We start from the raw sequence: 27737 nt of genomic DNA on the forward strand, positions 1-27737 counted from the left end.
TGTGGGGGAGACACAGAGTGGAGGGGAACAGAATGTTTGAGGTGACAGTGTGTGTGGGGGGGACAGAGTGTGTGGGGGGAACAGAGTGTGAGGTCAGAGTGTGTGGGCAGTGACAAAGTGTTTGGGGTGAAGAATATGCAGGGGGGTCAGAGTGTGGGGGGGCACAGAGTGTGGGGGCGGGACAAAGTGTGAGGGGACAGAGTGTGGGGGTGACAGAATGTGGAGGGGGGTGCAGAGTGTAGGAGGACAAAGTGTGTGGGGGTGACAGAGTGTGTGGGGGTGACAGAGTGTGGGGGGGTGTGACAGAGTGTGGGAGGGGAGCAGAGTGTGGGGGGGGAGCAGAGTGTGGGGGGTTACAGAGTGTGGGGGGGTGTGACAGAGTGTGGGGGGTTACAGAGTGTGGGGGGTTACAGAGTGTGGGGGGGTGTGACAGAGTGTGGGAGGGGAGCAGAGTGTGGGGGGTTACAGAGTGTGGGGGGTGACAGAGTGTGTGGGGGTGACAGAGTGTGTGGGGGTGACAGAGTGTGGGAGGGGAGCAGAGTGTGGGGGGTTACAGAGTGTGGGGGGACAGAATGTGTTGGGGGAACAGAGTGTGAGGTCAGAGTGTGTGGGCAGTGACAAAGTGTGTGGGGAGTGACAGGGCTTGGGGGTCAGAGTGTGGGGGGTCAGAGTGTGGGGTGACAGTGTGTGGGATGGGAGCAGAGTGTTGGGGGGGTACAGAGTGTGGGGGGTACAGACTGTGGGGAAGTACAGACTGTGGGAGGGGAGCAGACTGTGGGAAGGGAGCAGAGTGTGGCGGGGTACAGAGTGTGGGGGGACAGAGTGTGGTCTGGGGAGCAGAGTGTGGGGGGGTACAGAGTGTGGGGGAGTACAGAGTGTGGGAGGAGAGCAGAGTGTTGGGGGGGTACACAGTGTGGGGCTGACAGAGCATGGAGGGGAGCAGAGTGTGGGGGGGGGTGACAGAGTGTGGGAGAGTACAGAGCGTGGGGGGGATGACAGAGTGTGGGGGTTAGAGAGTGTGGGGAGGTAGAGAGTGTGGGAGGGTAGAGAGTGTGGGGGTACAGAGTATGGGGGGGGTGACAGAGTGTGGTGATCAGGAGGTCTGTGACATGGGTAGACAAGGTAGTTTCATCGCGCTCGGTCAAAGGGAATGGGAAATGAGCAGGTAAAGAAATTTTGTGTCTGGAAGTGGTGTGAATGGCAAGATTTGGAATTGAGAAAATTGTGACTGTTTTATTGGTAACGTACCTGTCACAGAAATCTTAATCCACTCCCGTTTCTTTCTTCCTGTCCCTTCCAGGCAAGGTCAACCTTCCTGCTGGAGCAGAGGTCAAGGATAAGGATCAGGCCTTGCCCTACTCTGTGGAAACACCCTACGGTTTCCACCTGGACCTGGACTTTGTGAAGTACGTGGACGATATCGAGAAGGGGAACACCATCAAGAAGGTTCACATCCACCGGAAACCGCGAGGATGCAGCTACACAGGCTCTTGGTGGACATCCACGGAGTCGCTGTGCTCCAACGCCAGCGCTGACAGCAGACGCTCCTCTGTCTCGTACTGTGGCCGGAGCACCTACCACCCGGCCTGCAGCTTCTCCGGGGGCTACACCAGGCCACCACCGCTGATGTCCGCCGGCTACAACGCCAGGGTTGAAAAGACCCTGCTGGAGACCAAGAGGCGGCTGGAGGAGGAGCCCCTGGGCTGCAGAGAGGGCCGGAGGCCCCGTTACTCCAGCCTGAGCAGCCTGCAGGGCAGTGTGGTGGGTTCCACCAGCTCCCTGGCCGGGACAGGCCTGCAGAGCCAATCGGCCTCCCGACTTGTCTCTTTCAATGGCTCTCAGAGCGCTCCCTGCGGCCAGTTCACTCCCCTCAGCTCGGGCCTGGCTACCCCATCCACTCCGAACCCAAGCCACTTACACAACATCCGGGAGCAGATGGCAGTCGCCCTGCGGAGGTTGCGGGAGCTGGAGGACCAGGTGAAGATAGTCCCTGTTCTCCAGGTGAAGATCTCCGTCCTCCAGGAAGAGAAGAGGCAGCTCAGCGTCCAGCTGAAGAGTCAGAAGTTCCTTGGCCACACCATGGGCTTTGGACCACAGAAACCAGACAGTGGACCTGGCAAGCTCAAAGAGGAACTGTACATTGACCTGCCCGAAGAAGGTGGCCACCAGAGCAAAGCTAAGCTGCCCCTCTCTCCTACGTTCCAAAAGCCACCACAGGATAACGTCGGGAATCTTGAACGGGACACTCCGAAGCACAGGCCAGGCCTGGAAGAGAGCTCGAGGGGCGAAGTGACCAATGGAAATGTGGCTGAGGTCAGGAGCGTAGGTGTTTGGGTGCGAGAGAAGGATCTGGGAATCTCCCCTTCTTCCTTACAGCTGGAGGCGGAGCATTACCGTCATGTGACTGAGCTGCTGACCAAGAAGGTCGCCATGTTGGAGAAGCGACTGCGGGAAGCCTCCAGAGAATTGGAGACCGCTCACCAGAGCATTGGCGGCCAGGAGAAGGAGACGGCAGAGAAGGGGCTACAGGTGGATGTCGGCATGACAGCTGGCACGCGAGGACCCGACTTGAGCCGGCCAAAGCAACCGCCGGATCAAGCCAGGACCTGGACAGCTGCCTCCGAGGCAGGACCCCGGTCTCCCCAACCACTTGAGGGCAAAGTCAGCAAGAGGGGAGATATTGTTTCGCCTGGCAGCTGGAATGAGCGGTTCATTGAGCTGGCACCGCAGAGGTCAGTGGGCATACAGATCAGCCATTTTGGATACCCTCCAAGCAAGCAGGCCAGCAAGGATCCAGTTCAAGACAGGAGCCAGCCAGGACTCACCCAGCCGCAGGGGGCCACAAAGGAGATGCAGTATTCTGCAACCCAGGCAGTGCCCAACAGTAGCCAACCTGCCCTCAGCCAGACCTCGGTGGCCCCGAACAAACCAGGCAGCGGCGTGCGGGGCGGTGGGGAGGGGACTGAGCAGAGAGTGGGGCCCACCTCCGACCCACCCTTTAAGGAGGTCACAGGCAAGGTGGTGACCTGCACGATTGTCACAACCCTGGCAGCCACGTGTGAGGAAGTGAACTCCGTGATGACCACTGCCAGGAGTGCGAAGCAGGTGAAGACGGGTCCGAGTGGGGCACAACTCCGGGAAGCTGTCGAACAGCTCACTCAAGGTATTAAAGTGACCATATCGTTCACTGCTGTCAGCAACAAGACAATCCGAGCTGTAGCTGCCCCTTTTAAACTCTCTCTGTTTGAAATTAAGTAAGCTTTCATTCTGAGGTTGATAGCACATTATAAAATGCAAATTCACTTTGAAATGATGCTATGACACCATTCCCTTGCATCCCATTTCAAGGATTTTTCTGCACCTTCTCTCTCTCTTCCCAATTTCCCGACCCACTCCTCAACTGACTCCCCTGAGATACAGGGGAGGTCAGGAGATGGGATGGGAAGGGAAGAGAACAGGTAAGAGACAGGGAAAAGGAGGAGAGAGAAAGAGAGGAGGGAAGAAAAGAGATAAGACGAGATGGAAGAATGATTGTGCTATTGGTTTAATCCCAGTTTTGCAAGAGCAGCTGGAAGTCTGTCCTGGATGGGAGGGTGGATCATCTCCCATCAGCCCAAGCATGGGATTTGGAAGTTCACAGCAGGGTGAGGGAAAACTGGTGAGGGATGGATTGAAACAGTGAGGAAATGCATGCAAACAGCATTTCAGGATGAGGACCTTTGATCTGACAGGAATGCTGATCCACAGAGCACACATCCATTTGATCTGACTGGATTTCTGAAGATGGCAGCTCCAGAGAGCAGAGCTGAAGATATTTTCCGCTCAGCGTCCCCTCAGTTCTGGAGGCTGGGGCCTGGGAAATGCCCAGACCTTACAACACAGGGGTGCTGGGACCGTCAATCCCACCCTGCCAACCATCAGTATTTTCCAACAGCAATCAGCTCCCACCCCGAGAACCGCAATTCCAGTTTTTACACTGATCCTGAGGGGATATGAACTGGATGCTGAGAGGATGTCCCCCCTTGTGGGGGAGGGTGGAACTAGAGGACACAGTTTCAAAATAATGAGTCTCCTATTTAAGGCAGAAGAGATTGCCTGTGAGGTGGCACGGTGACTCAGTGATTAGCACTGCTGCCTCACAGCGGCAGGGACTTGTGTCCGATTCCATCCTTGGGCAACTCTCTGTGTGGAGTTTGCATATTTTCCCAATATCTGCGTGGCTTTCCTCCGGGTGTTCCAGATCCCCCCCCACTCGCAACAGTCCAAAGATGTTCAGGTTAGGGTGGATTGGCCATGGGTAACACAGGGTTACAGCGATGGGGGTGGGTCTGGGTGGGATGCTCTTCAGAGGGTCAGTATGGACTCGATGGGCTGAATGGCTTGCTTCCACTGAAGGAAGCCTCCTACTGCTGACCGTCCCTCTCAGAGGGTCATCAGTCTGAGGAATTCACTTCCCGAGAAGGCTGGGAAATTGAATATTTCTAAAGTAGGTAGGTGCTTGTTGAGAGAGTCAGAGATTAGATGGGGAAATGGAGTTGACGCAGCAATTAAATCAATTCCCCCCCCCCTCGTAATCGTATCAAATGGCAACGAAGGTGTGAGGGGCCGATTGGCCGACACCTGTTCTGTTTCTGACATTTGTAACTGAAGTCCCATCTCACACATCCTGCCCAGCAGCTGCTCTGTGCAGCAAGGTCCTGTACTCTACCCCTCACCGCGCACACCGCACCAGCCCACCCACACCCCCCACCTCACTCACCCACTCCCTACAAACACCACCCACTCAACCCACCTCACTCACCCACTCCTCCCCAACCTCACACCCACTCCCCCACACCTCATTCACCCACTCGCCCCTCCCACCTCACTCACCCACTCCCCCCACCTCACACACCCACTCCCTGCCCCCACTTCACTCAACTCGCCCCCCCCACCTCATTCATCCACTCACCCCACCTCACTCACCCACTCCCCCCTCCCACCTCACTCACCCACTCCCCCCTCCCACCTCACTCATCCACTCCCCAACACCACCCACTCCCCCACCTCACTCACCCACTCACCCTCAACCTCACTCACCCACTCCCCGCCCCCACCTCACTCACCCTCTCCCCCCTCCCACCTCACTCACCCTCTCCCCCTCCCACCTCACTCACCCACTCACCTCTCCCACCTCACTCACCCACTCCTCCCACCTCATGCACCCACTTCCTGCACCCACCTCACTCACCCACTCCCCCCTCCCACCTCACTCATCCACTCCCCAACACCACCCACTCCCCCACCTCACTCACCCACTCACCCTCAACCTCACTCACCCACTCCCCGCCCCCACCTCAGTCACCCTCTCCCCCTCCCACCTCACTCACCCTCTCCCCCTCCCACCTCACTCACCCACTCACCCACCTCACACAATCACTCCCCGCCCCCACCTCACACACCCACTCCCACCTCACACACCCACTTCCCCCACAACCTCACTCACCCACTCCCCCCTCCCACCTCACTCACCAACTCCCTACATTGCACTCACCCACTCCCCCTCCCACTTCACTCACCCACTTTCCCCCCACCTCACTCACCCACTCCCTCCCACCTCACTCACCCATTGCCCCCCACTTCACTCACCCACTCCCTGCCCCCACCTCACTCACCCACTCCCCCCCACCTCACACACACTCCACCCCCACCTCACTCAACCACTCACCGCCCCACCTCACATACCAACTCACCCCTCCCACCTCACTCACCCACTCTCCCCAAACTCATTCAGCGACTCCCCCTCCCACCTCACTCACCCACTCCCCCCACCTCACACACCCTCCCTGCCCACCACCTCACTCGCCCCTCCCACCGCACTCACCCACTTCACCACCTCACTCACCCACTCTCCCCTCCCACCTCACTCACCCACTCCCCCTCCCACCTTACTCACCCACTCCCCAACACCACCCACTCCCCCCCACCTCACTCACCCACCCACCCCAACCTCACTCACCCACTCCCCACCCCCACCTCACTCACCCACTCCCCTCTCCCACCTCACTCACCCACTCCCCCACCTCACACAATCACTCCCCGCCCACACCTCACTCACCCACTCCCCGCACCTCACACACCTACTCCCTGCCCCCACTTCACTCACCAACTCGCCCCCCCACCTCATTCATCCACTCACCCCGCCTCACTCACCCACTCCTCCCTCCCACCTCACTCACCCACTCCCCCCTCCCACCTCACCCATCCACTCCCCCTCCCACCTCACTCACCCACTCCCCAACACCACCCACTCTCCCCCAAACTCACTCACCCACTCACCCTCAACCTCACTCACCCTCTCCCCCCTCCCACCTCACTCACCCTCTCCCCCTCCCACCTCACTCACCCACTCACCCTCAACCTCACTCGCCCACTCCCCCCTCCCACCTCACTCACCCACGCCCTACATTGCACTCACCCACTCTCCCCTCCCACCTCACTCACCCACTCACCCTCAACCTCACTCACCCTCTCCCCCCTCACACCTCACTCATCCTCTCCCCCTCCCACCTCACTCACCCACTCACCTTCAACCTCACTCACCCTCTCCCCCCTCCCACCTCACTCACCACTCCCCCTCCCACCTCACTCACCCACTCCCTACAAACACCACCATTCAACCCACCTCACTCACCCACTCCCTGCCCCCACTTCACTCACCCACTACCCCCACCTCACTCACCCACTCACCCTCAACCTCACTCACCCTCTCCAGCCTCCCACCTCACTCACCCTCTCCCCCTCCCACCTCACTCACCCACTCACCTCTCCCACCTCACTCACCCACTCCACCCACCTCACACACCCACTCCCTGCCCCCACCTCACTCACCCACTCGCCCCTCCCACCTCACTCACCCACTTCCCCCCCTCCCACCTCACTCATCCACTCCCCCTCCCACCTCACTCACCCACTCCCCAACACCACCCACTCCCCCCACCTCACTCACCCTCAACCTCACTCACCCACTCCCCGCCCCCACCTCACTCACCCACTCCCCCACCTCACACAATCACTCCCCGCCCCCACCTCACACACCCACTCCCCCCACCTCACACACACTCCACCCCCACCTCACTCAACCACTCCCCGCCCCCACCTCACACACCCACTCCCCCCACCTCACACACACTCCACCCCCACCTCACATCCCACTCACCCCTCCCACCTCACTCACCCACTCTCCCCAAACTCATTCAGCGACTCCCCCTCCAACCTCACTCACCCACTCCCCCACCTCACACACCCTCCCTGCCCACCACCTCACTCTCCCCTCCCACCTCACTCACCCACTCCCCCTCCCACCTTACTCACCCACTCCCCAATACCACCCACTCCCCCCCACCTCACTCACCCACCCACCCCAACCTCACTCACCCACTCCCCATCCCCACCTCACTCACCCACTCCCCACCCCCACCTCACTCACCCACTCCCCTCTCCCACCTCACTCACCCACTCCCCCACCTCACACAATCACTCCCCGCACCTCACACACCTACTCCCTGCCCCCACTTCACTCACCAACTCGCCCCCCCACCTCATTCATCCACTCACCCTGCCTCACTCACCCACTCCTCCCTCCCACCTCACTCACCCACTCCCCCCTCCCACCTCACTCATCCACTCCCCCTCCCACCTCACTCACCCACTCCCCAACACCACCCACTCTCCCCCAAACTCACTCACCCACTCACCCTCAACCTCACTCACCCTCTCCCCCCTCCCACCTCACTCACTCTCTCCCCCTCCCACCTCACTCACCCACTCACCCTCAACCTCACTCACCCACTCCCCCCTCCCACCTCAATCACCCACTCCCTACATTGCACTCACCCACTCCCCCCTCCCACCTCACTCACCCACTCACCCTCAACCTCACTCACCCTCTCCCCCTCCCACCTCACTCACCCACTCACCTTCAACCTCACTCACCCTCTCCCCCCTCCCACCTCACTCACCACTCCCCCTCCCACCTCACTCACCCACTCCCTACAAACACCACCATTCAACACACCTCACTCACCCACTCCTCCCCAACCTCACACCCACTCCCCCCCCACCTCATTCACCCAGTTGCCCCTCCCACCTCACTCACCCACTCCCTGCCCCCACTTCACTCACCCACTACCCCCACCTCACTCACCCACTCACCCTCAACCTCACTCACCCTCTCCAGCCTCCCACCTCACTCACCCTCTCCCCCTCCCACCTCACTCACCCACTCACCTCTCCCACCTCACTCACCCACTCCCCCCACCTCACACACCCACTCCCTGCCCCCACCTCACTCACCCACTCGCCCCTCCCACCTCACTCACCCACTTCCCCCCTCCCACCTCACTCATCCACTTCCCCCTCCCACCTCACTCACCCACTCCCCAACACCACCCACTCCCCCCACCTCACTCACCCTCAACCTCACTCACCCACTCCCAGCCCCCACCTCACTCACCCACTCCCTCACCTCACACAATCACTCCCCGCCCCCACCTCACACACCCACTCCCCCCACCCACCTCACACACCCACTTCCCCCACAACCTCACTCACCCACTCCCTACATTGCACTCACCCACTCCCCCCTCCCACCTCACTCACCCACTTTCCCCACACCTCACTCACCCACTCCCACCACAACCTCACTCACCCACTCCCCCCTCCCACCTCGCTCACCCACTCCCCACTTTGCACTCACCCACTCCCCCCTCCCACCTCACTCACCCACTTTTCCCCCACCTCACTCACCCACTGCCCCGCACTTCACTCACCCACTCCCTGCCCCCACCTCAGCCACCCACTACTCGCCCCCACCTCACTCACCCACTCACCCCACCTCACTCACCCACTTCCCCCACAACCTCACTCACCCACTTCCCCCCACCTCATTCACCCACTCCCCCCTCCCACCTCATTCACCCACTCCCCCTCCAACCTTACCCACTCCCCCCACCTCATTCACCCACTCCCCCCACCTCACTCACTCACTCCCCACCCCACCTCACTCACCCACTCTCCCCCCACCTCATTCACCCACTCCCCCCCACCTCACTCACCCACTCCCCCTCCCACCTTACTCACCCAGTCCCCCCACCTCATTCACCCACTCCCCCCACCTCACTCACTCACTCCCTGCCCCACCTCATTCACCCACTCTCCCCCAAACTCACTCACCCACTCCCCCTTCCACCTCATTCACCCACTCCCCCCCCACCTCACTCACCCACTCACCCCCACCTCACTCACCCACTCCCCTCCCACCTCACTCACCCACTCCCCCCACAATCTCACTCACCCCCTCCCCTCTCCCAGCTCACTCACACACTCCCCACCCCACCTCACTCACCCACTCTCCCACCACCTCATTCACTCACTCCCCCCCACCTCACTCACCCACTCCCCCCACCTCATTCACCCACTCGCCCCACCTCACTCACCCACTCACCGCCCCCACCTCACATACTCACTCACCCCTCCCACATCACTCACCCACTCTCCCCAAACTCACACACCCTCCCTGCCCACCACCTCACTCGCCCCTCCCACCGCACTCACCCACTTCACCACCTCACTCACCCACTCTCCCCTCCCACCTCACTCACCAACTCCCCCTTCCACCTCACTCACCCACTCCCCAACACCACCCACTCCCCCCACCTCACTCACCCACTCACCCTAACCTCACTCACCCACTCCCCACCCCCACCTCACTCACCCACTCCCCCACCTCACACAATCACTCCCCGCCCACACCTCACTCACCCACTCCCCGCACCTCACACACCTACTCCCTGCCCCCACTTCACTCACCAACTCGCCCCCACACCTCATTCATCCACTCACCCACTCCTCCCTCCCACCTCACTCACCCACTCCCCCCTCCCACCTCACTCATCCACTCCCCCTCCCACCTCACTCACCCACTCCCCAACACCACCCACTCTCCCCCAAACTCACTCACCCACTCACCCTCAACCTCACTCACCCTCTCCCCCCTCCCACCTCACTCACCCTCTCCCCCCCCACTTCACTCACCCTCTCCCCCTCCCACCTCACTCACCCACTCACCCTCAACCTCACTCACCCACTCCCCCCTCCCACCTCACTCACCCACTCCCTACATTGCACTCACCCACTCCCCCCTCCCACCTCACTCACCCACTCACCCTCAACCTCACTCATCCTCTCCCCCCTCCCACCTCACTCACCCTCTCCCCTCCCACCTCACTCACCCACTCACCTTCAACCTCACTCACCCTCTCCCCCCACCTCACTCACTCACTCCCCACCCCACCTCACTCACCCACTCTCCCCCCACCTCATTCACCCACTCCCCCCACCTCACTCACCCACTCCCCCTCCCACCTTACTCACCCACTCCCCCCACCTCATTCACCCACTCCCCCCACCTCACTCACTCACTCCCCGCCCCACCTCATTCACCTACTCTCCCCCAAACTCACTCACCCACTCCCCCTCCCACCTCATTCACCCACTCCCCCCCACCTCACTCACCCACTCACCCCCACCTCACTCATCCACTCCCCTCCCACCTCACTCACCCACTACCCCCATCGTACTCACCCACTCCCACCTCCCATTTCTCTCACCCACTCCCCCCTCCCACCTCACTCACCCACTCCCCCCACAATCTCACTCACCCCCTCCCCTCTCCCAGCTCACTCACCCTCTCCCCCTCCCACCTCACTCACCCACTCCCCCTCCCACCTCACTCACCCACTCCTCCCTCCCACCTCACTCACCCACTCCTCCCTCCAACCTCACTCACCCACTCCCCCCTCCCACCTCACTCATCCACTCCTCCCTCCCACCTCACTCACCCACTCCTCCCTCCCACCTCACTCACCCACTCCCCCCTCCCACCTCACTCATCCACTCCCCCTCCCACCTCACTCACCCACTCCCCAACACCACCCACTCTCCCCCAAACTCACTCACCCACTCACCCTCAACCTCACTCACCCTCTCCTCCCTCCCACCTCACTCACCCTCTCCCCCTCCCACCTCACTCACCCTCTCCCCCTCCCACCTCACTCACCCACTCACCCTCAACCTCACTCACCCACACCCCCCTCCCACCTCACTCACCCACTCCCCCCTCCCACCTCACTCACCCACTCCCCCCTCCCACCTCACTCACCCCCTCACCCTCAACCTCACTCATCCTCTCCCCCCTCCCACCTCACTCACCCTCTCCCCCTCCCACCTCACTCACCCACTCACCTTCCACCTCACTCACCCTCTCCCCCCTCCCACCTCACTCACCCACTCCCTACAAACACCACCACTCAACCCACCTCACTCACCCACTCCTCCCCAACCTCACACCCACTCCCCCCCACCTCATTCACCCAGTTGCCCCTCCCACCTCACTCACCCACTCCCTGCCCCCACTTCACTCACCCACTACCCCCACCTCACTCACCCACTCACCCTCAACCTCACTCACCCTCTCCACCCTCCCACCTCACTCACCCTCTCCCCCTCCCACCTCACTCACCCACTCACCTCTCCCACCTCACTCACCCACTCCCTGCCCCCACCTCACTCACACACTCGCCCCTCCAACCTCACTCACCCACTCCCCCCTCCCACCTCACTCATCCACTCCCCCTCCCACCTCACTCACCCACTCCCCAACACCACCCACTCCCCCCACCTCACTCACCCTCAACCTCACTCACCCATTCCCCGCCCCCACCTCACTCACCCACTCCCCCACCTCACACAATCACTCCCCGCCCCCACCTCACACACCCACTCCCCCCTCCCACTTCACACACCCACTTCCCCACAACCTCACTCACCCACTCCCCCCTCCCACCTCACTCACCCACTCCCTACATTGCACTCACCCACTCTCCCCTCCCACCTCACTCACTCACTTTCCCCCCACCTCACTCACCCACTCCCACCACAACCTCACTCACCCACTCCCCCCTCCCACCTCGCTCACCCACTCCCCACTTTGCACTCACCCACTCTCCCCTCCCACCTCACTCACCCACTTTCCCCCCACCTCACTCACCCACTCCCTGCCCCCACCTCAGCCACCCACTACTCGCCCCCACCTCACTCACCCACTCACCCCACCTCACTCACCCACTCACCCCACCTCACTCACCCACTTCCCCCACAACCTCACTCACCCACTTCCCCCCACCTCATTCACCCACTCCCCCCTCCCACCTCATTCACCCACTCCCCCTCCAACCTTACCCACTCCCCCACCTCATTCACCCACTCCCCCCACCTCACTCACTCACTCCCCACCCCACCTCACTCACCCACTCTCCCCCACCTCATTCACCCACTCCCCCCCACCTCACTCACCCACTCCCCCTCCCACCTTACTCACCCACTCCCCCCACCTCATTCACCCACTCCCCCCACCTCACTCACTCACTCCCCGCCCCACCTCACTCACCCACTCTCCCCCAAACTCACTCACCCACTCCCCCTCTCACCTCACTCACCCACTCACCCCCACCTCACTCACCCACTCACCCCCACCTCACACACCCACTCCCCTCACCTCACTCACCATCTCCGTCCTCCCACCTCACTCACCCACTCCCCGCCCCACCTGATGTACCCACGCCCCCCTCCCACCTCACTCACCCACGCCCCCAAGCTCACTCACCCACTCCCCGCCCCCAACTCAATCACCCACTCTCCCCAAACTCACTCACCCACTCCCCGCACCCACCTCACTCACCCTCTCCCCCCCACATTCTCACTCACCCCCTCCCCTCTCCCACCTCACTCACACACTCCCCCCCCACCTCACTCACTCGCTCCCCACCCCACCTCACTCACCCACTCCCCCACCTCATTCACCCACTCCCCCCACCTCACTCACTCACTCCCCACCCCACCTCACTCACCCACTCTCCCCCACCTCATTCACCCACTCCCCCCCACCTCACTCACCCACTCCCCCTCCCACCTTACTCACCCACTCCCCCCACCTCATTCACCCACTCCCCCCACCTCACTCACTCACTCCCCGCCCCACCTCACTCACCCACTCTCCCCCAAACTCACTCACCCACTCCCCCTCCCACCTCACTCACCCACTCACCCCCACCTCACACACCCACTCCCCTCACCTCACTCACCATCTCCGTCCTCCCACCTCACTCACCCACTCCCCGCCCCACCTGATGTACCCACGCCCCCCTCCCACCTCACTCACCCACGCCCCCAACCTTACTCACCCACTCCCCGCCCCCAACTCACTCACCCACTCTCCCCAAACTCACTCACCCACTCCCCGCCCCCACCTCACTCACCCTCTCCCCCCCACATTCTCACTCACCCCCTCCCCTCTCCCACCTCACTCACACACTCCCCTCCCACCTCACTCACCCACTACCCCATCACACTCACCCACTCCCCCCTCCCATTTCTCTCACCCACTCCCCCCCACCTCACTCACCCAATCCCCCCAAAATCTCACTCACCCCCTCCCCTCTCCCAGCTCACTCACACACTCCCCTCCCACCTCACTCACCCCCATCGCACTCACCCACTCCCCCCCCACCTCACTCACCTACTTTCCTCCCCACCTCACTCACCCACTCCCCCCCCACCTCACTCACCCACTCCCTGCCCCCACCTCACTCACCCACTCCCCCCCCACCTCACACACACACTCCACCCCCACCTCACTCACCCACTCACCGCCCCACCTCACATACCCACTCCCCCCTCCCACCTCACTCACCCACTCGCCCCCAAACTCATTCACCCACTCTCCCTCCCACCTCACTCACCCACTCCCTCCACCTCACACACCCACTCCCTGCCCCCCACCTCACTCACCCACTCGCCCCTCCCACCGCACTCACCCACTCGCCCCTCCCACCGCACTCACCCACTCCCCAACACCACCCACTCACCCCAACCTCACTCACCCACTCCCCACCCCCACCTCACTCACTCACTCCCCTCTCCCTCCTCACTCACCCACTCCCCGCCCACACCTCACACACCCACTCCCCCCACCTCACACACCCACTTACCCCACAACCTCACTCACCCACTCCCCCCTCCCACCTCACTCACCCACTCTCCCCCACCTCACTCACCCACTCCCCCCCTCACTCACCCACTCTCCCCCCACCTCACTCACCCACTTCCCCCACAACCTCACTCACCCACTTCCCCCCACCTCATTCACCCACTCCCCCTCCCACCTCACTCACCCACTCCCCAATACCACCCACTCACCCCAATCTCACTCACCCACTCCCCCTCCCACCTCACTCACTCACTCCCCCTCCCACCTCACTCACCCACTCCCCCTCCCACCTCACTCACCCACTCCCCCTCCCACCTCATTCACCCATTTCCCCCCTCCCACCTCACTCACCCACTCATCCCCACCTCACACACCCACTCCCCCCCAACCTCACACACCCACTCCCCCCCAACCTCACACACCCACTCCCCCCCACCTCACTCACCATTTCCGTCCTCCCACCACACTCACCCACTCCCCCCTCCCATTTCTCTCACCCACTCCCCCCCTCACCTCACTCACCCACTCCCCCCTCCCACCTCACTCATCCACTCCCCCCACCTCACTCACCCATTCCCCCCTCCCATTTCACTCACACACTCCCCCCTCCCACCTCACTTACCCACTCCCCCCACCTCACACACCAACTCCCCCCAACCTCACACCCACTCCCCACTCCCATCTCACTCACCCACTCTCCCCTCCCACCTCACACACCCACTCCCTACCCCCACCTCACTCACCCACTCCACCCACCTCACTCACCCACTCCCCCCTCCCACCTCACTCACCGACTCCCCCCTCCCACCACACTCACCCACTCCTCCCACCTCACTCACCCACTCCACCCACCTCACTCACCCACTCCCCCCTCCTAACTCACTCACCCACTCCCCCCGCCTCACTCACCCACTCCCCCCACAACCTCACCCACTCACCTACTCCCCCACCTCACTCACCCACTCTCCTCCCACCACATTCGCCCACACCCCCTCCCACCTCACTCACCCACTCCCCCTATCTCACACACCTACTTCCCCACCTCACACACTCATACCCCGCCCCACCATCCTCACCCACTCCCCCCTCCCACCGCACTCACCCACTCGCCCCTCCCACCGCACTCACCCACTCCCCAACACCACCCACTCACCCCAACCTCACTCACCCACTCCCCACCCCCACCTCACTCACTCACTCCCCTCTCCCTCCTCACTCACCCACTCCCCGCCCACACCTCACACACCCACTCCCCCCACCTCACACACCCACTTACCCCACAACCTCACTCACCCACTCCCCCCTCCCACCTCACTCACCCACTCTCCCCCACCTCACTCACCCACTCCCCCCCTCACTCACCCACTCTCCCCCCACCTCACTCACCCACTTCCCCCACAACCTCACTCACCCACTTCCCCCCACCTCATTCACCCACTCCCCCTCCCACCTCACTCACCCACTCCCCAATACCACCCACTCACCCCAATCTCACTCACCCACTCCCCCTCCCACCTCACTCACTCACTCCCCCTCCCACCTCACTCACCCACTCCCCCTCCCACCTCATTCACCCATTTCCCCCCTCCCACCTCACTCACCCACTCATCCCCACCTCACACACCCACTCCCCCCCAACCTCACACACCCACTCCCCCCCAACCTCACACACCCACTCCCCCCCACCTCACTCACCATTTCCGTCCTCCCACCACACTCACCCACTCCCCCCTCCCATTTCTCTCACCCACTCCCCCCCCCACCTCACTCACCCACTCCCCCCTCCCACCTCACTCATCCACTCCCCCCACCTCACTCACCCATTCCCCCCTCCCATTTCACTCACACACTCCCCCCTCCCACCTCACTTACCCACTCCCCCCACCTCACACACCCACTCCCCCCAACCTCACACCCACTCCCCACTCCCATCTCACTCACCCACTCTCCCCTCCCACCTCACACACCCACTCCCTACCCCCACCTCACTCACCCACTCCACCCACCTCACTCACCCACTCCCCCCTCCCACCTCACTCACCGACTCCCCCCTCCCACCACACTCACCCACTCCTCCCACCTCACTCACCCACTCCACCCACCTCACTCACCCACTCCCCCCTCCTAACTCACTCACCCACTCCCCCCACCTCACTCACCCACTCCCCCCACAACCTCACCCACTCACCTACTCCCCCACCTCACTCACCCACTCTCCTCCCACCACATTCGCCCACACCCCCTCCCACCTCACTCACCCACTCCCCCTATCTCACACACCTACTTCCCCACCTCACACACTCATACCCCGCCCCACCGTCCTCACCCACTCCCCCCTCCCACCACACTCACCCACTCCTCCCACCTCACTCATCCACTCCCCCTCACCTCACTCACCCACTCCCCCTCACCTCACTCACCCACTCCCCCCACATCCTCACTCACCCACTCCCCCCACCTCACTCGCCCACTTTCCTCCCACCTCACTCACCCACTCTCCCTACCTCACACACCTACTTCCCCCAACCTCACACACCCTCTCCCCGCAACCTCGCATCCACTCCCCCCCCACCTCACTCTCCGACTCTCCCCCCACCTCACTCCCCCACTCCTCTCTCCCACCTCACTCACCCACCCCCCAAACCTCACTCACCCACTCCCCCTACCTCACACACTCACACCCCGCCCCACCTCACTCACCCACTCCCCCCTCCCACCTCACTCACTCACTCCCCCACCGCACTCACCCACTCCCTCCTCCCACCTCACTCACCCACTTCTCCCACCTCACTCACCCAATCCCCCCTCCCACCTCACTCGCCCACTCCACCCTCATACCTCACTCACCCACTCCCTCCTCCCACCTCACTCACCCACTTCACCCACCTCACTCATCCAATCCCCCCTCCCACCTCACTCGCCCACTCCACCCTCATGCCTCACTCACCCACTCCCTCCTCCCACCTCACTCACCCACTCTCCCCCACCTCACACACCCATTCCCCCCTCCCGCCTCACTCACCCACTCCCCCTCCCACCTCACTCACCCACCCACCAAACCTCACTCACCCACCCCCCAAACCTCACTCACCCACTCCCCCTACCTCACACACTCACACCCCGCCCCACCTCACTCACCCACTCCCCCCTCCCACCTCACTCACCCACTCCCCCCACCTCACTCACCCACTCCCCCAACCTCACTCATCCACTCACCCCCACCTCACACACCCACTCCCCCCCAACCTCTCACACCCACTACCCCCCAACCTCACTCACCCTCTCCATCCTCCCTCCTCACTCACCGACACCACCCTCCCACCTCACTCACCCCCCACCTTACTCACCCACTCCCCTCTCCCACCTCACTCACCCACTCCTCCCTCCCACCTCACTCACCCATCCCCCCCACCTCACTCTCCCACTCCCCCACTCCCCTCCCACTTTGCTCACCTATTCTCCGCCCCACCTCACACACCCAGTCCCCCCTCCCACCTCACTCACCCACTCTCTCTTGCCCCCCCCCCCCACCCCACATCTCCAGCCCTTCCCCACCTCACTGTCCCCAATCCTGGATCCTGCACCCCCACCCCCTCACCCCCTCCCCACCTCACTGTCCCCAATCCTCGATCCTGCAACCTCACACGCCCACCCCCTCCTTACCTCACTGTCCCCAATCCTCGATCCTGCACACTTCCCTCACACCCCCTCCCCACCTCACTGTCCCCAATCCTGGATCCTGCACTCCCACCTCCCTCCCCACCTCACTGTCTGCAATCCTGAATCCTACACACTTTCCTCACACCCCCTCCCCACCTCACTGTCCCCAATCCTAGATCCTGCACTCCCGCACCCCCAACCTCCCCCTCCCCACCTCACTGTCCCCAATCCTGGATCCTGCACTCCCGCACCCCCCACCTCCCCCTCCCCACCTCATTGTCCCCAATCCTGGATCCTGCACTCCCGCACCCCCCACCTCCCCCTCCCCACCTCATTGTCCCCAATCCTGGATCCTGCACTCCTGCACCCCCCACCTCCCCCTCCCCACCTCACTGTCCCCAATCCTGGATCCTGCACACTCCCCTCACACCCCCTCCCCACCTCACTGTCCCCAAACTTGGGTCCTGCTCCCTCCACCATCCCCACCACCACCTCCAGTCTCTCTTTGCTTTTTCCTCCCCCCACCCCTCGCACTGTGGTCAGACCCCATCACTTCCCCTTTATCACTGCCTCCCCTCTGCCCAGCACACCCACTGCCCTCGCATCTGTCCCTCTTCCTCTGCTCCACCCCCACCCTCCCTGGCTCTCTTTCCCAGTTCCTTCAGCTGGGTATCTCCCCCTGCCCTCCTAGCGTTCCTACAAAGAGTAGGTAAGCTCTATCCATCTGTTCCCAGTGTCATTCCGGCCTGTGATGGGAACATCGGACCTGGTGAACTATCAGTAGCAGCCTGGACTGAATTGTGTTTTGCTAACACGGGAATAGTATGCACTGAAAATGAACAGGAAGTGGTTTTATTCCGAGGAGTTTATCCAGCCTGCCCTCATCTGGACTGAATTATGAGCCTTTTCCCGAATGAAGACCATGAGGGTCAGACAGAGGCTAAGATGATGAGTTTCCCATACGTTGGGGAACACTGAAACTCAGTCCAGATCAGAGCCTCCCCCTCCCCTGCTCTGAGATCCCATGGAAGGCGAGACTGGGAAACCTCAATCCAACTGCTATTGGCCACTGAGTCCCAGCTCGGAGGTGGCCTGAGATTTACTGTGAACTGCTCATCTGCCTCACACCTTCACTGATGCATCCCACTCAGAGGCACCGAGTGGGAGGAAGGAACTTTAGATCGACATCAAACGCATGAAAATTGAACATTTTCTTAATCCATTGTTCATGCTGAGCACGTTCAGACCAGTAACAGCCTGCATCAGATACAGAGTAAAGCTCACTCTACGCTGTCCCCATCAAACACTCCCAAGACAGTGACAGCACGGGGTTAGATACAGTGTAAAGCTCTCTCTACACTGTCCCCATCAAACGCTCCCAGGACAGAGACAGCACAGAGTGAGATACAGAGTAAAGCTCACTCTACACTGTCCCCATCAAACACTCCCAGGATAGAGACAGCACGGAGTTAGATACAGAGTAAAGCTCCATCTACACTGTCCCCATCAAACACTCCCAGGACAGGGATAACACAGGGTTAGATACAGAGTAAGGTTTGCTCTACACTGAATCCATCAAGCACTCCTAGGACAGGGACAGCACGGGGTTAGATACAGAGTAAAGTTCACTCTACACTGTCCACATTAAACTCTCCCAGCACAGAGACAGCACAGGGATAGATACAGAGTAAAGTTTGCTCTACACTGAACCCATCAAGCACTCCGAGGACAGGAACAACATTGGGTTAGATACAGAGTAAAGCTCCCTGTACATTGTCCACATCAAACACTCCCAGGACAGGGACAGCACGGGGTTAGATATGAAGTTAATGTGGAAGAAGTGAATAGAGGGAGACTTCCTCCGGATGTTCTTCTCAAAGGTTGAAGCCAGTTACAATCCTGATGGGCTTTAACTGCTCTGAGGAAGAAACTTATTTTCTAAAATTGTTAATTTGCAGTTTCTCGAGAAGAGCACAAAGCAGATCCTGCTGCTCCGCCCAGGCGGCCACTAGATGTCACTGAGGAGCCTCGGTATATTTTATCCTCCAATGTTTGTCACTCTGTGGAATTACCCCTCACACAGCTTCCCAGTTCAAAGCCAGCAGAAGTGAGCAATCTGGCACTGGTGAGGCAGGAAGATGCTGCCCTGTCTGAGGATGATTCAACAAGGCCAGGTAACCCTTCAATTTATTGCTTTAACCCTTTCTTACTGTCAATGTTCTGTGCTTTGGACAGTTAGAAACATGAAGAAGCGCAGAGGTAAGAGGATGGTAGGAAGGTCCCAGCAGTTGATCTGTCTTTGAAACAGTTCCCTGATTGGTTTGATCGTCAAATGCTGCCGTGGCCCTAAGCAATCATGCCTGAGTAATAAGTGATCAATGCACACATGGAGTCATAGAGATGTACAGCATGGAAATAGACCCTTTGGTCCAACTTGTCCATGCTGACCAGATATCCCAACCCAATCTAGTCCCATTTACCAGCATTTGGCCCATATCTCTTCAAACCCTTCCTATTCGTATACCCACCCAGATGCCTTTTAAATGCTGCAATTGTACTAGCCTCTACCACTTCCTCTGGCAACTCATTCTGTACACTCACCACCCTCTGTGTGAAAAAGTTGTCCCTTAGATCTCTTTATATCTTGCCCCTCTCATCCTAAATCTATGCCCTCTCGTTCTGAACTTCCCCACCCCAGGGAAAAGACTTTGTCTGTTTATGTCCCTCATGATTTTATAAACCTCTATAAGGTCACCCCTCAGCCTCTAACATTCTAGGGAAAACAGCCCCAGCCTGTTCAGCCTCTCCCTATAGCTCAAATCTCCCACCCTGGCAATATTCTTGTAAATCTTTTCTGCACCCTTTCAAGTTTCAGAACATCCTTCCAATAGCAAGGAGACCAGAATTGCATGCAATATTCCAAAAGTGGCCTAACCAACATCCTGTACAGCCACAACATGACTTCCCAACTCCTATACTCAATGCTCTGACCAATAAAGGAAAGCATACCAAATGCCTTCTTTAATATCCTGTCTACCTGCAACTCTACTTTCAAGGAGCTATGAACCTGCACTCCAAGGTCTTTTTGTTCAGCAACACTCCTTAGGACCTTACCATTAAGTGTATAAGTCCTGCTAAGATTTGCTTTCCCAAAATGCAGCACCTCACATTTATCTGAATGAAACTCCATCTGCCTCTCCTCAGCCCATTGGCCCATCTGGTCCAGATCCTGTTGTAATCTGAGGTAACCTTCTTCGCTGTCTACTGCACCTCCAGTTGGTGTCATCTGCAAACTTACTAACTATACCTCCTATGTTCACATCCAAATCATTTATATAAATGATGAAAAGTAGAGGACCCAGCACCGATCTTTGTGGCACTCCACTGGTCATGGGCCTCCAGTTTGAAAAACGACCCTCCACCACCACCCTCTGTCTTCTACCTTTGAGCCAGTTCTGTATCCAAATGACTAATTCTGCCTGTATTCCATGAGATCGAACCTTGGTCACCAGTCTCCCATGGGGAATCTTGTCAAACGCCTTACTAAAGTCCACATAGATCACGTCCACCGCTCTGCCCTCATCAACCCTCCTTGTTACTTTTTCAAAAAACTCAATCAAGTTCATGAGATTTGATTTCCCACACACAAAACCATGTTGACTATCCCTACTCACTCCTTACCTTTCCAAATACATGTATATCCTGTCCCTCAGGATTCCCTCCAACAACTTGCCCACCACCGAAGTCAGGCTCACTGCTCTATAGTTCCCTGGCTTGTCCTTCCTACCTTTCTTAAATAACGGTATCATGTTGGCCAACCTCCGGTCTTCAGGCACCTCACCTGTGGCTATCAATGATACAAATATTTCAGCAAGGGGCCCAGCAATCACTTCCCTAGCTTCCCACAGAGTTCTCGGGTACACCTGATCAGGTCCACAGATTTATCCACCTTTATGCGTTTCAAGACACCAAGCACTTCCTCCTCTGTAATACGGACGTTTTTCAATATGTCACCATCTATTTCCCCACATTCTAAATCTTCCATATCCTTCTCCACAGTAAACAATGATGCAAAATACTCTTTTAGTATCTCCCCGATCTCCTGCAAAGGCCACCTTGCTGGTCTTTGAGGGGCCCTATTCTCTCCCTAGTTACCCTTCTTTCATTAATGTATTTGTAAAAACCCTTTGGATTCTCCCTAAGCCTATTTGCCAAAGCTATCTCATGTCCCCTTTTTGCCCTCCTGATTTCCCTCTTAAGTATACTCCTACTGCCTTTATACCCTTCTGAGGATTCACTCGATCTCTCCTGTCTATACCTGACATATGCTTCCTTCTTTTTCTTAACCAGACCCTCAATTTCTCTGGTCATCCAGAATTCCATATACCTACCAGCCTTCCCTTTCACCCTAACAGGAATATACTATCTCTGGACTCTCGTTATCTCATTTCTGAAGGCTTCACATTTTCCAGCCGTCCCTTTACCTGCGAACATCTGCCCCCAATCAGCTTTTGAAAGTTCTTGGTTAATACCGTCAAAATTGGCCTTCCTCCAATTTAGAACTTCAGCTATTAGATCTCGTCTATCCTTTTCCATCATTATTTTAAATCTAATAGAATTATGATCACTGGCCCCAAAGTGCTCTCCCATTGACAACTCAGTCATCTGCCCTGCCTTATTTCCCAAGAGTAGGTCAAGTTTTGCACGTTCTCTAGTCCTTAATAGCAAATTCAGACTGGCACTCCAGTGTAGCATTGAGGGTCGGCTGCATTGCTAGAGGTCCCGACTTTGGAAAGAGACTTTGAAACCAGATCCTCCATGGTGGCTCAGTGGTTGGCACTGCTGCCTCACAGCACCAGGGTCCCAGGTTCGAGTCCAGCCTCAGTCTGTGTGGAGTTTGCACATTCTCCCGTGTCTGTGTGGGTTTCCTCCCACAGTCCAAAGGTTTGCGGGTCAGGTGAATTGGCTGTGCTAAATTGCCCGTAGTGTTAGGTGTATTCGTCAGAGGTGGGTGGATTGCTCTTCGGTGTGGACTGGTTAGGCTGAAGGGCCTGTTTCCACATTGTAGGGAATCTAATCTAATCTAATCTTGGACGAACGTAAAAACGTTCAACTTCAGAGAAGAGCACAGGTGTTCTTCACCACAGCTCTCACAGACATGACGGGGCTGAATGTGTCAAAGAGTAAAGCCATTAGAAGTCTCATTATAGTTGTGCAGGCCTTTGGTGAGACCACATCTGGAATATGGCACAGTTTGCTCTCGATGTTTACAGAAGGATTGGAACAGCAAACAAAGGTCCATTGGCTTAACTCCTGGGATGAGGAGCTCTGTGATAGGAAGCTGAGCAAGGTGTGTCTATATTCTCTGTAGTTTAGGAGAATGAGGGGGCAATCACATTGAGATTCAGAAGGGGTGAGACAGGGGAGACATTGACAGGGCAGATGCTGAGAGAACATTCCTACTGCTTGAAGAATCTAAAACACAAGGGCGGAGTATTTTGAATATATTTAAGGCTGTGAAATACAGATGTTTGGTCTCTCAGGAAATGGGGAGGAGATGAGAGTGCCAAGTTAGCCCAAGGTCAGCTGTAATCAGATTGAATGACAGAATAGGTTCAATGGACTGAATGGTCTACTCGCACTCCTGTTTCTCCCGTTCCTGAGAGGTAGGGCGGGGATCTGCAAACTGCTGCACTCTCTGAGTAAAGGTCTTTTCTTCTGTTTCCTTCTCAGGTTCTCCACAGGGAGCACAACTAAAATCCATCATGAAAAAGAAGGAGAGAGGAGCCAGTCCTGATAGCCCTCTGACAAAGAAGAGCCTTCAGTTTATTGGGGTGAACGGAGGGTGAGTGGCAGCATCTCCCAGTCTAGTAGGACGTTCCTGGTTTTCCTGGTTTAGATTCCCAGCATCAGGCTTTGAGCAGAATGAGTTGTGATCTCAATCTTCACTGAGACTCTCTCGACACAGAAGCTCCTTGGCTTCTACTGGTGCTATTTAAGCCTGTCTCAGATAGACCACATCACCTAATAACTAGTGAGTTCCCTCCACAGCCAATATCTGACTTTACTTTGCTGACTTTACTTCTCTTTCTCAGTTACTTTCAATCTGTGCCCTTTGGCTGTCAATCCGTTTGCAAGTTGGAATGTTTATTTCTCTATTAATTCTGCTCCAACCCGTAATGATTTTGAATCCTTCAATCAGATCGGTCCTCCCAGGAAAACAGTCCCAGATTAGATTCCCTACAGTGTTGAAACAGGCCCTTCAGCCCAACAAGTCCACACAGATCCTCCGAAGAGTAACCCACCCAGACCCATTTCCCTCTGTCTAATGCACCTAACACTATGGGCAATTTAGCATGGCCAATTCACCCTGACCTGCACATCTTAGGACTGTGGAAGGAAATCAGAGCATCCGGAGGAAACCCAAGCAGACACGGGGCAGAATGTGCAAACTCCACACAGACAGTCACCCAAGGCTGGAATTGAACCTGGGTCCCTGATGCTGTGAGACAGCAGTGCTAACCACTGAACCACTGTGCCGCCCCTTTTTAAAGCTATTCATGTCCCCTTTTTGCCGTTCTGATTTCCCTCTTAAGTATACTTCTCCAAGTGTAAATTCTCCAATCTATGTTCATAACTGAAATTCCCCAGGGACTATTCTCATAAATCTCTTCTGCACCTCAGGACCCTCTGATCCTCAAGGACTGTACCCCTTTTATTTGATATTACCTTTTCCATCTTCTTCCTTCCAAAATCATCATAGTTCTGTGCATTCAATTTCAACTCCCAGTTACAACTTCCATTCCACTGTTCTATCTATAGCATCTTGAGAGCGATCCACCATCTACAAGGCACAAGTCAGGAGTCTGATGGAATACTCCCCACTTGCCTGGATGGGTGCAGCTCCAACAACACTCAAAGCTTGACACTATCCAGTTTAAAGCAGTCAATTGACACTACATCCTCAACATCCATTTCCGCTACCACCAACGCTCAGTAGCAGCTGTGTGAACCATCTACAAGATGTGCTGCAAAAATTCACCACAAAGATCCTCAGACAGCTCCTTCCAAACCCATGACCATTTCATCTAGAAGGACAAGGGCAGCAAATACATGGGAATGCCACCCCAGCAAGTTCCCCTCCAAACCACTCACCATCCTGACTTGGAAATATATCATGGTTCCTTCACTGTAGCTGGGTCAAAATCCTGAAATTCCCTCTCTAAGGCCATTGTGAGTCAACCCACAGCAGGTGGACAACAGCAGTTATAGAAAGCAGCTCACCCCCACCTTCTCAAGGGGCAACTAGGGATGGGCAATAAATGCTAATGATGCCCACATCCCACAAAATGAATAAACTAAAGTATTCTCCCCACAGCTCCCAAAACTTCCAAGTTTAAAGTCAACTGCAAAAGTTGAAATTGTGCTTAGTGAGCCAAAGTCTAGGTCAATCACATAGGTCAAGAGAGCAGTAGTGCTGATGCCAACCCCCAGGGAAACCCACAGTGTAGTCGAATTCTCTCCGAAAAGTAAATCAGACACTACCACTCTGCTTCCCGACACAAAGCCAATTTTATTCATGCTGTCATTGTCCCTTTTGTACATAGACTTGAACTTTGCTATTGAGCCTGTCATGTGACACTTTATCAAACGCCTTTGGAAGTCCAGGTACACTGCATCATCTGCATGACCCTCTCTGTTAGCACATCAAAACAACCATTCAAGTTAGCAGAACACAGTTTCCCTTCAGCGGTTCTACACCCACATTCCGCAGTTAACCCACGCATGAACTTTGTTCTGTACTATAATTTTCCCAACACTGCAGTTAAATTGAAGGTTATAAGGATAAGGCCAGCGTTGAAAAGCCAATAACCCCTTTGTAACAAACAGAGTTGTGGATGACGTTGACTTAATTATGATGCTGGCAGTCACTGTCCATGTTTGAAAATGAAGAATGGCTCAATGGATAAGAATGGATACAGACAGTTGTTCCAAAGGGAATTCCCTCCCTCAGGGCATGTGGGTCAACCCACAGCAGGTGGACTGCAGCGGGTCAAGAAGGCAGCTCACCCCCACCTTCTCAAGGGGCAACTAGGGGCAGACAATAAATGCTGGGCACAGCCAGCCACACCCATGTCCCACAAATGAATATTTTTTTCAAAACTATATTCTACCCATAAGTATCTGCTTTGGATCTCCGGGAGGGTTACAGCATAGAAATAGACCCTTCGGTCCAACTTGTTCATGCCGCCCAGTTTATGCTATGAATCTAATCCCATTTGCTTGCGTTTGGTCTCTGTACCTATCCCAGCCATATACCTGTCCAAATATTTCTTAAATGATAGAATTGTACTTGCCACTACCTCTGGCAGACTGTTCCAGACACTCACCACCCTCTGCGTGAAAAGATTGCCCCTCTGGACCCTTTTGTAACTCTTCCCTCTCACTTTAAACCTATGCCCTCTAGTTTTAGGTTCCCTACACCATGGGGAAAAGCTGACAGCTATCCATCTTATCTGACCCCTGGTGATTTTATAAACCTCTATAACATCACCCCACAGTCTCCTATGTCCGGGGAAAAAAGTCCAAACCAATCTAGCCTCTCCTTATAATTCAAACCTTCCAGTCCCGGTAGCATCCTGGTAATCTTTTCTGCACCCATTCTAGTTTAATATAATCTTTTCTGTGGTAGAGTGACCAGAACTACATGAGTGGGACACAGTTGGGTAATTGGTGGAGTGGAGAGAAAATTCCTCTGAACATCAGTTTCTTTTTCCCTAGATATGAGTCAACATCTTCGGAAGAATCCAGTTCGGAGAGTTCCTCGAGTGAGTCAGATGATGGGAGCACGGAAAGCGATTACCATGAGGCCAGCGAGAGACTCCCAGGAGAGCAGGCAGAAAAAGCAGAGAGCAAAGGCACTCCTGCTGGAACTGTGCAGGAAACAGAGAGTGTACAGACTCCTGCTGGAACTGTGCAGGAAACTGAAGTTAAGCAGACACTATTGGAGCCAGTGGAAGAGACTCGGAGCAAGAGGACTCCTGCAGAGGTTGTGCAGATAGTAGCAGAGAGTGTGCAGGAGGCGCTGACGAAGGGTACTCCAGCTGAGAGTCCGCAGGAAGGTGGGAATGCGCTGACTCCAGCACAGCACACAGCAAGCTTAGAAAGGGAGGAGAAGGTGCAGTATGGAGGGAGCAAGGAGTATGTGAAGGAGATGGAGCAGAGAATGGAAGGGAAACCAGCGGGACCAGTCAAGGAAGGAGAGGACAACCCAGCAAAGGTTCCTCATCCTGAAACAGCGAGTTTGAAGCAGGAAGCAAACACCAGCACGTACGTAAACAACTTCTCAGTTTTCATTTTTATGGAAATATGTAAGTAAGCACAGTACTGTAAAGTTTCAGGGTCCCATGTCTTTCATTCAGCTCCCATCCACACTCCCAGGACAGGGACAGTGCAGGGTTAGATACAGAATAAAGTTCTCTCTACACTGTCCCCATTAAACACTCCCAGGACAGGGACAGCACGGGATTAGATACAAAGCAAAGCTGTCTGTAGACCGTCCCCAGGACAGGGACAGCACGGGGTTGGATATAGAGTAAAGCTTCCTTTCTCTGTCCCTAATCAAACACTCTCAGGTCAAATGCAGCATGAGGTGAGAGACAGAATAAAGCTCTCTCTACACTGTCCTCATCAAGCACACCTGGGACAAATATAGCATGGGTAAGATACAGTGTAAGTTTCTCTCTGTCGAGAGAGAGAGAGAGTGCCCGATCAAATATTCCCAGGGCAGGTACAGCACAGAGTTAAATACAGAGTAAAGTTCCCTCTACTCTTTTAAACTGAGAGTAAAGCTTTCTCTATATTGTCCCCATCAAACACTCATAGGATAAGCACTGCACAAGATTAGATACAGAGTAAAGGTACCTCTCTACTGTCCCCATCAAACACTCCCAGGACAGGTACAGCATTGGGTTCAATACAAAGTATTAAA

The 27737-nt window shown here is 56.9% G+C and overlaps 1 protein-coding gene across 5 annotated transcripts in view; it reads left to right on the plus strand.

The window, feature by feature from the left end:
* The window catches only part of LOC132836070 (KN motif and ankyrin repeat domain-containing protein 2-like), a 162346-nt gene that overhangs the window by 109888 nt on the left and 24721 nt on the right, over positions 1 to 27737 (plus strand). For all 5 annotated transcript variants that reach the window (XM_060855322.1, XM_060855325.1, XM_060855321.1 and 2 more), the window contains 4 exons: positions 1301 to 3163; positions 19705 to 19920; positions 23480 to 23591; positions 26528 to 27076. In XM_060855322.1, coding sequence (XP_060711305.1) covers positions 1301 to 3163; positions 19705 to 19920; positions 23480 to 23591; positions 26528 to 27076 — 2740 coding nt within the window. The remainder of the gene's footprint in view (positions 1 to 1300; positions 3164 to 19704; positions 19921 to 23479; positions 23592 to 26527; positions 27077 to 27737) is intronic.

This window comes from Hemiscyllium ocellatum, chromosome 45 (genome assembly GCF_020745735.1).
Source record: "Hemiscyllium ocellatum isolate sHemOce1 chromosome 45, sHemOce1.pat.X.cur, whole genome shotgun sequence".
In the NCBI taxonomy this organism is placed as follows: Eukaryota; Metazoa; Chordata; class Chondrichthyes; order Orectolobiformes; family Hemiscylliidae; genus Hemiscyllium; species Hemiscyllium ocellatum.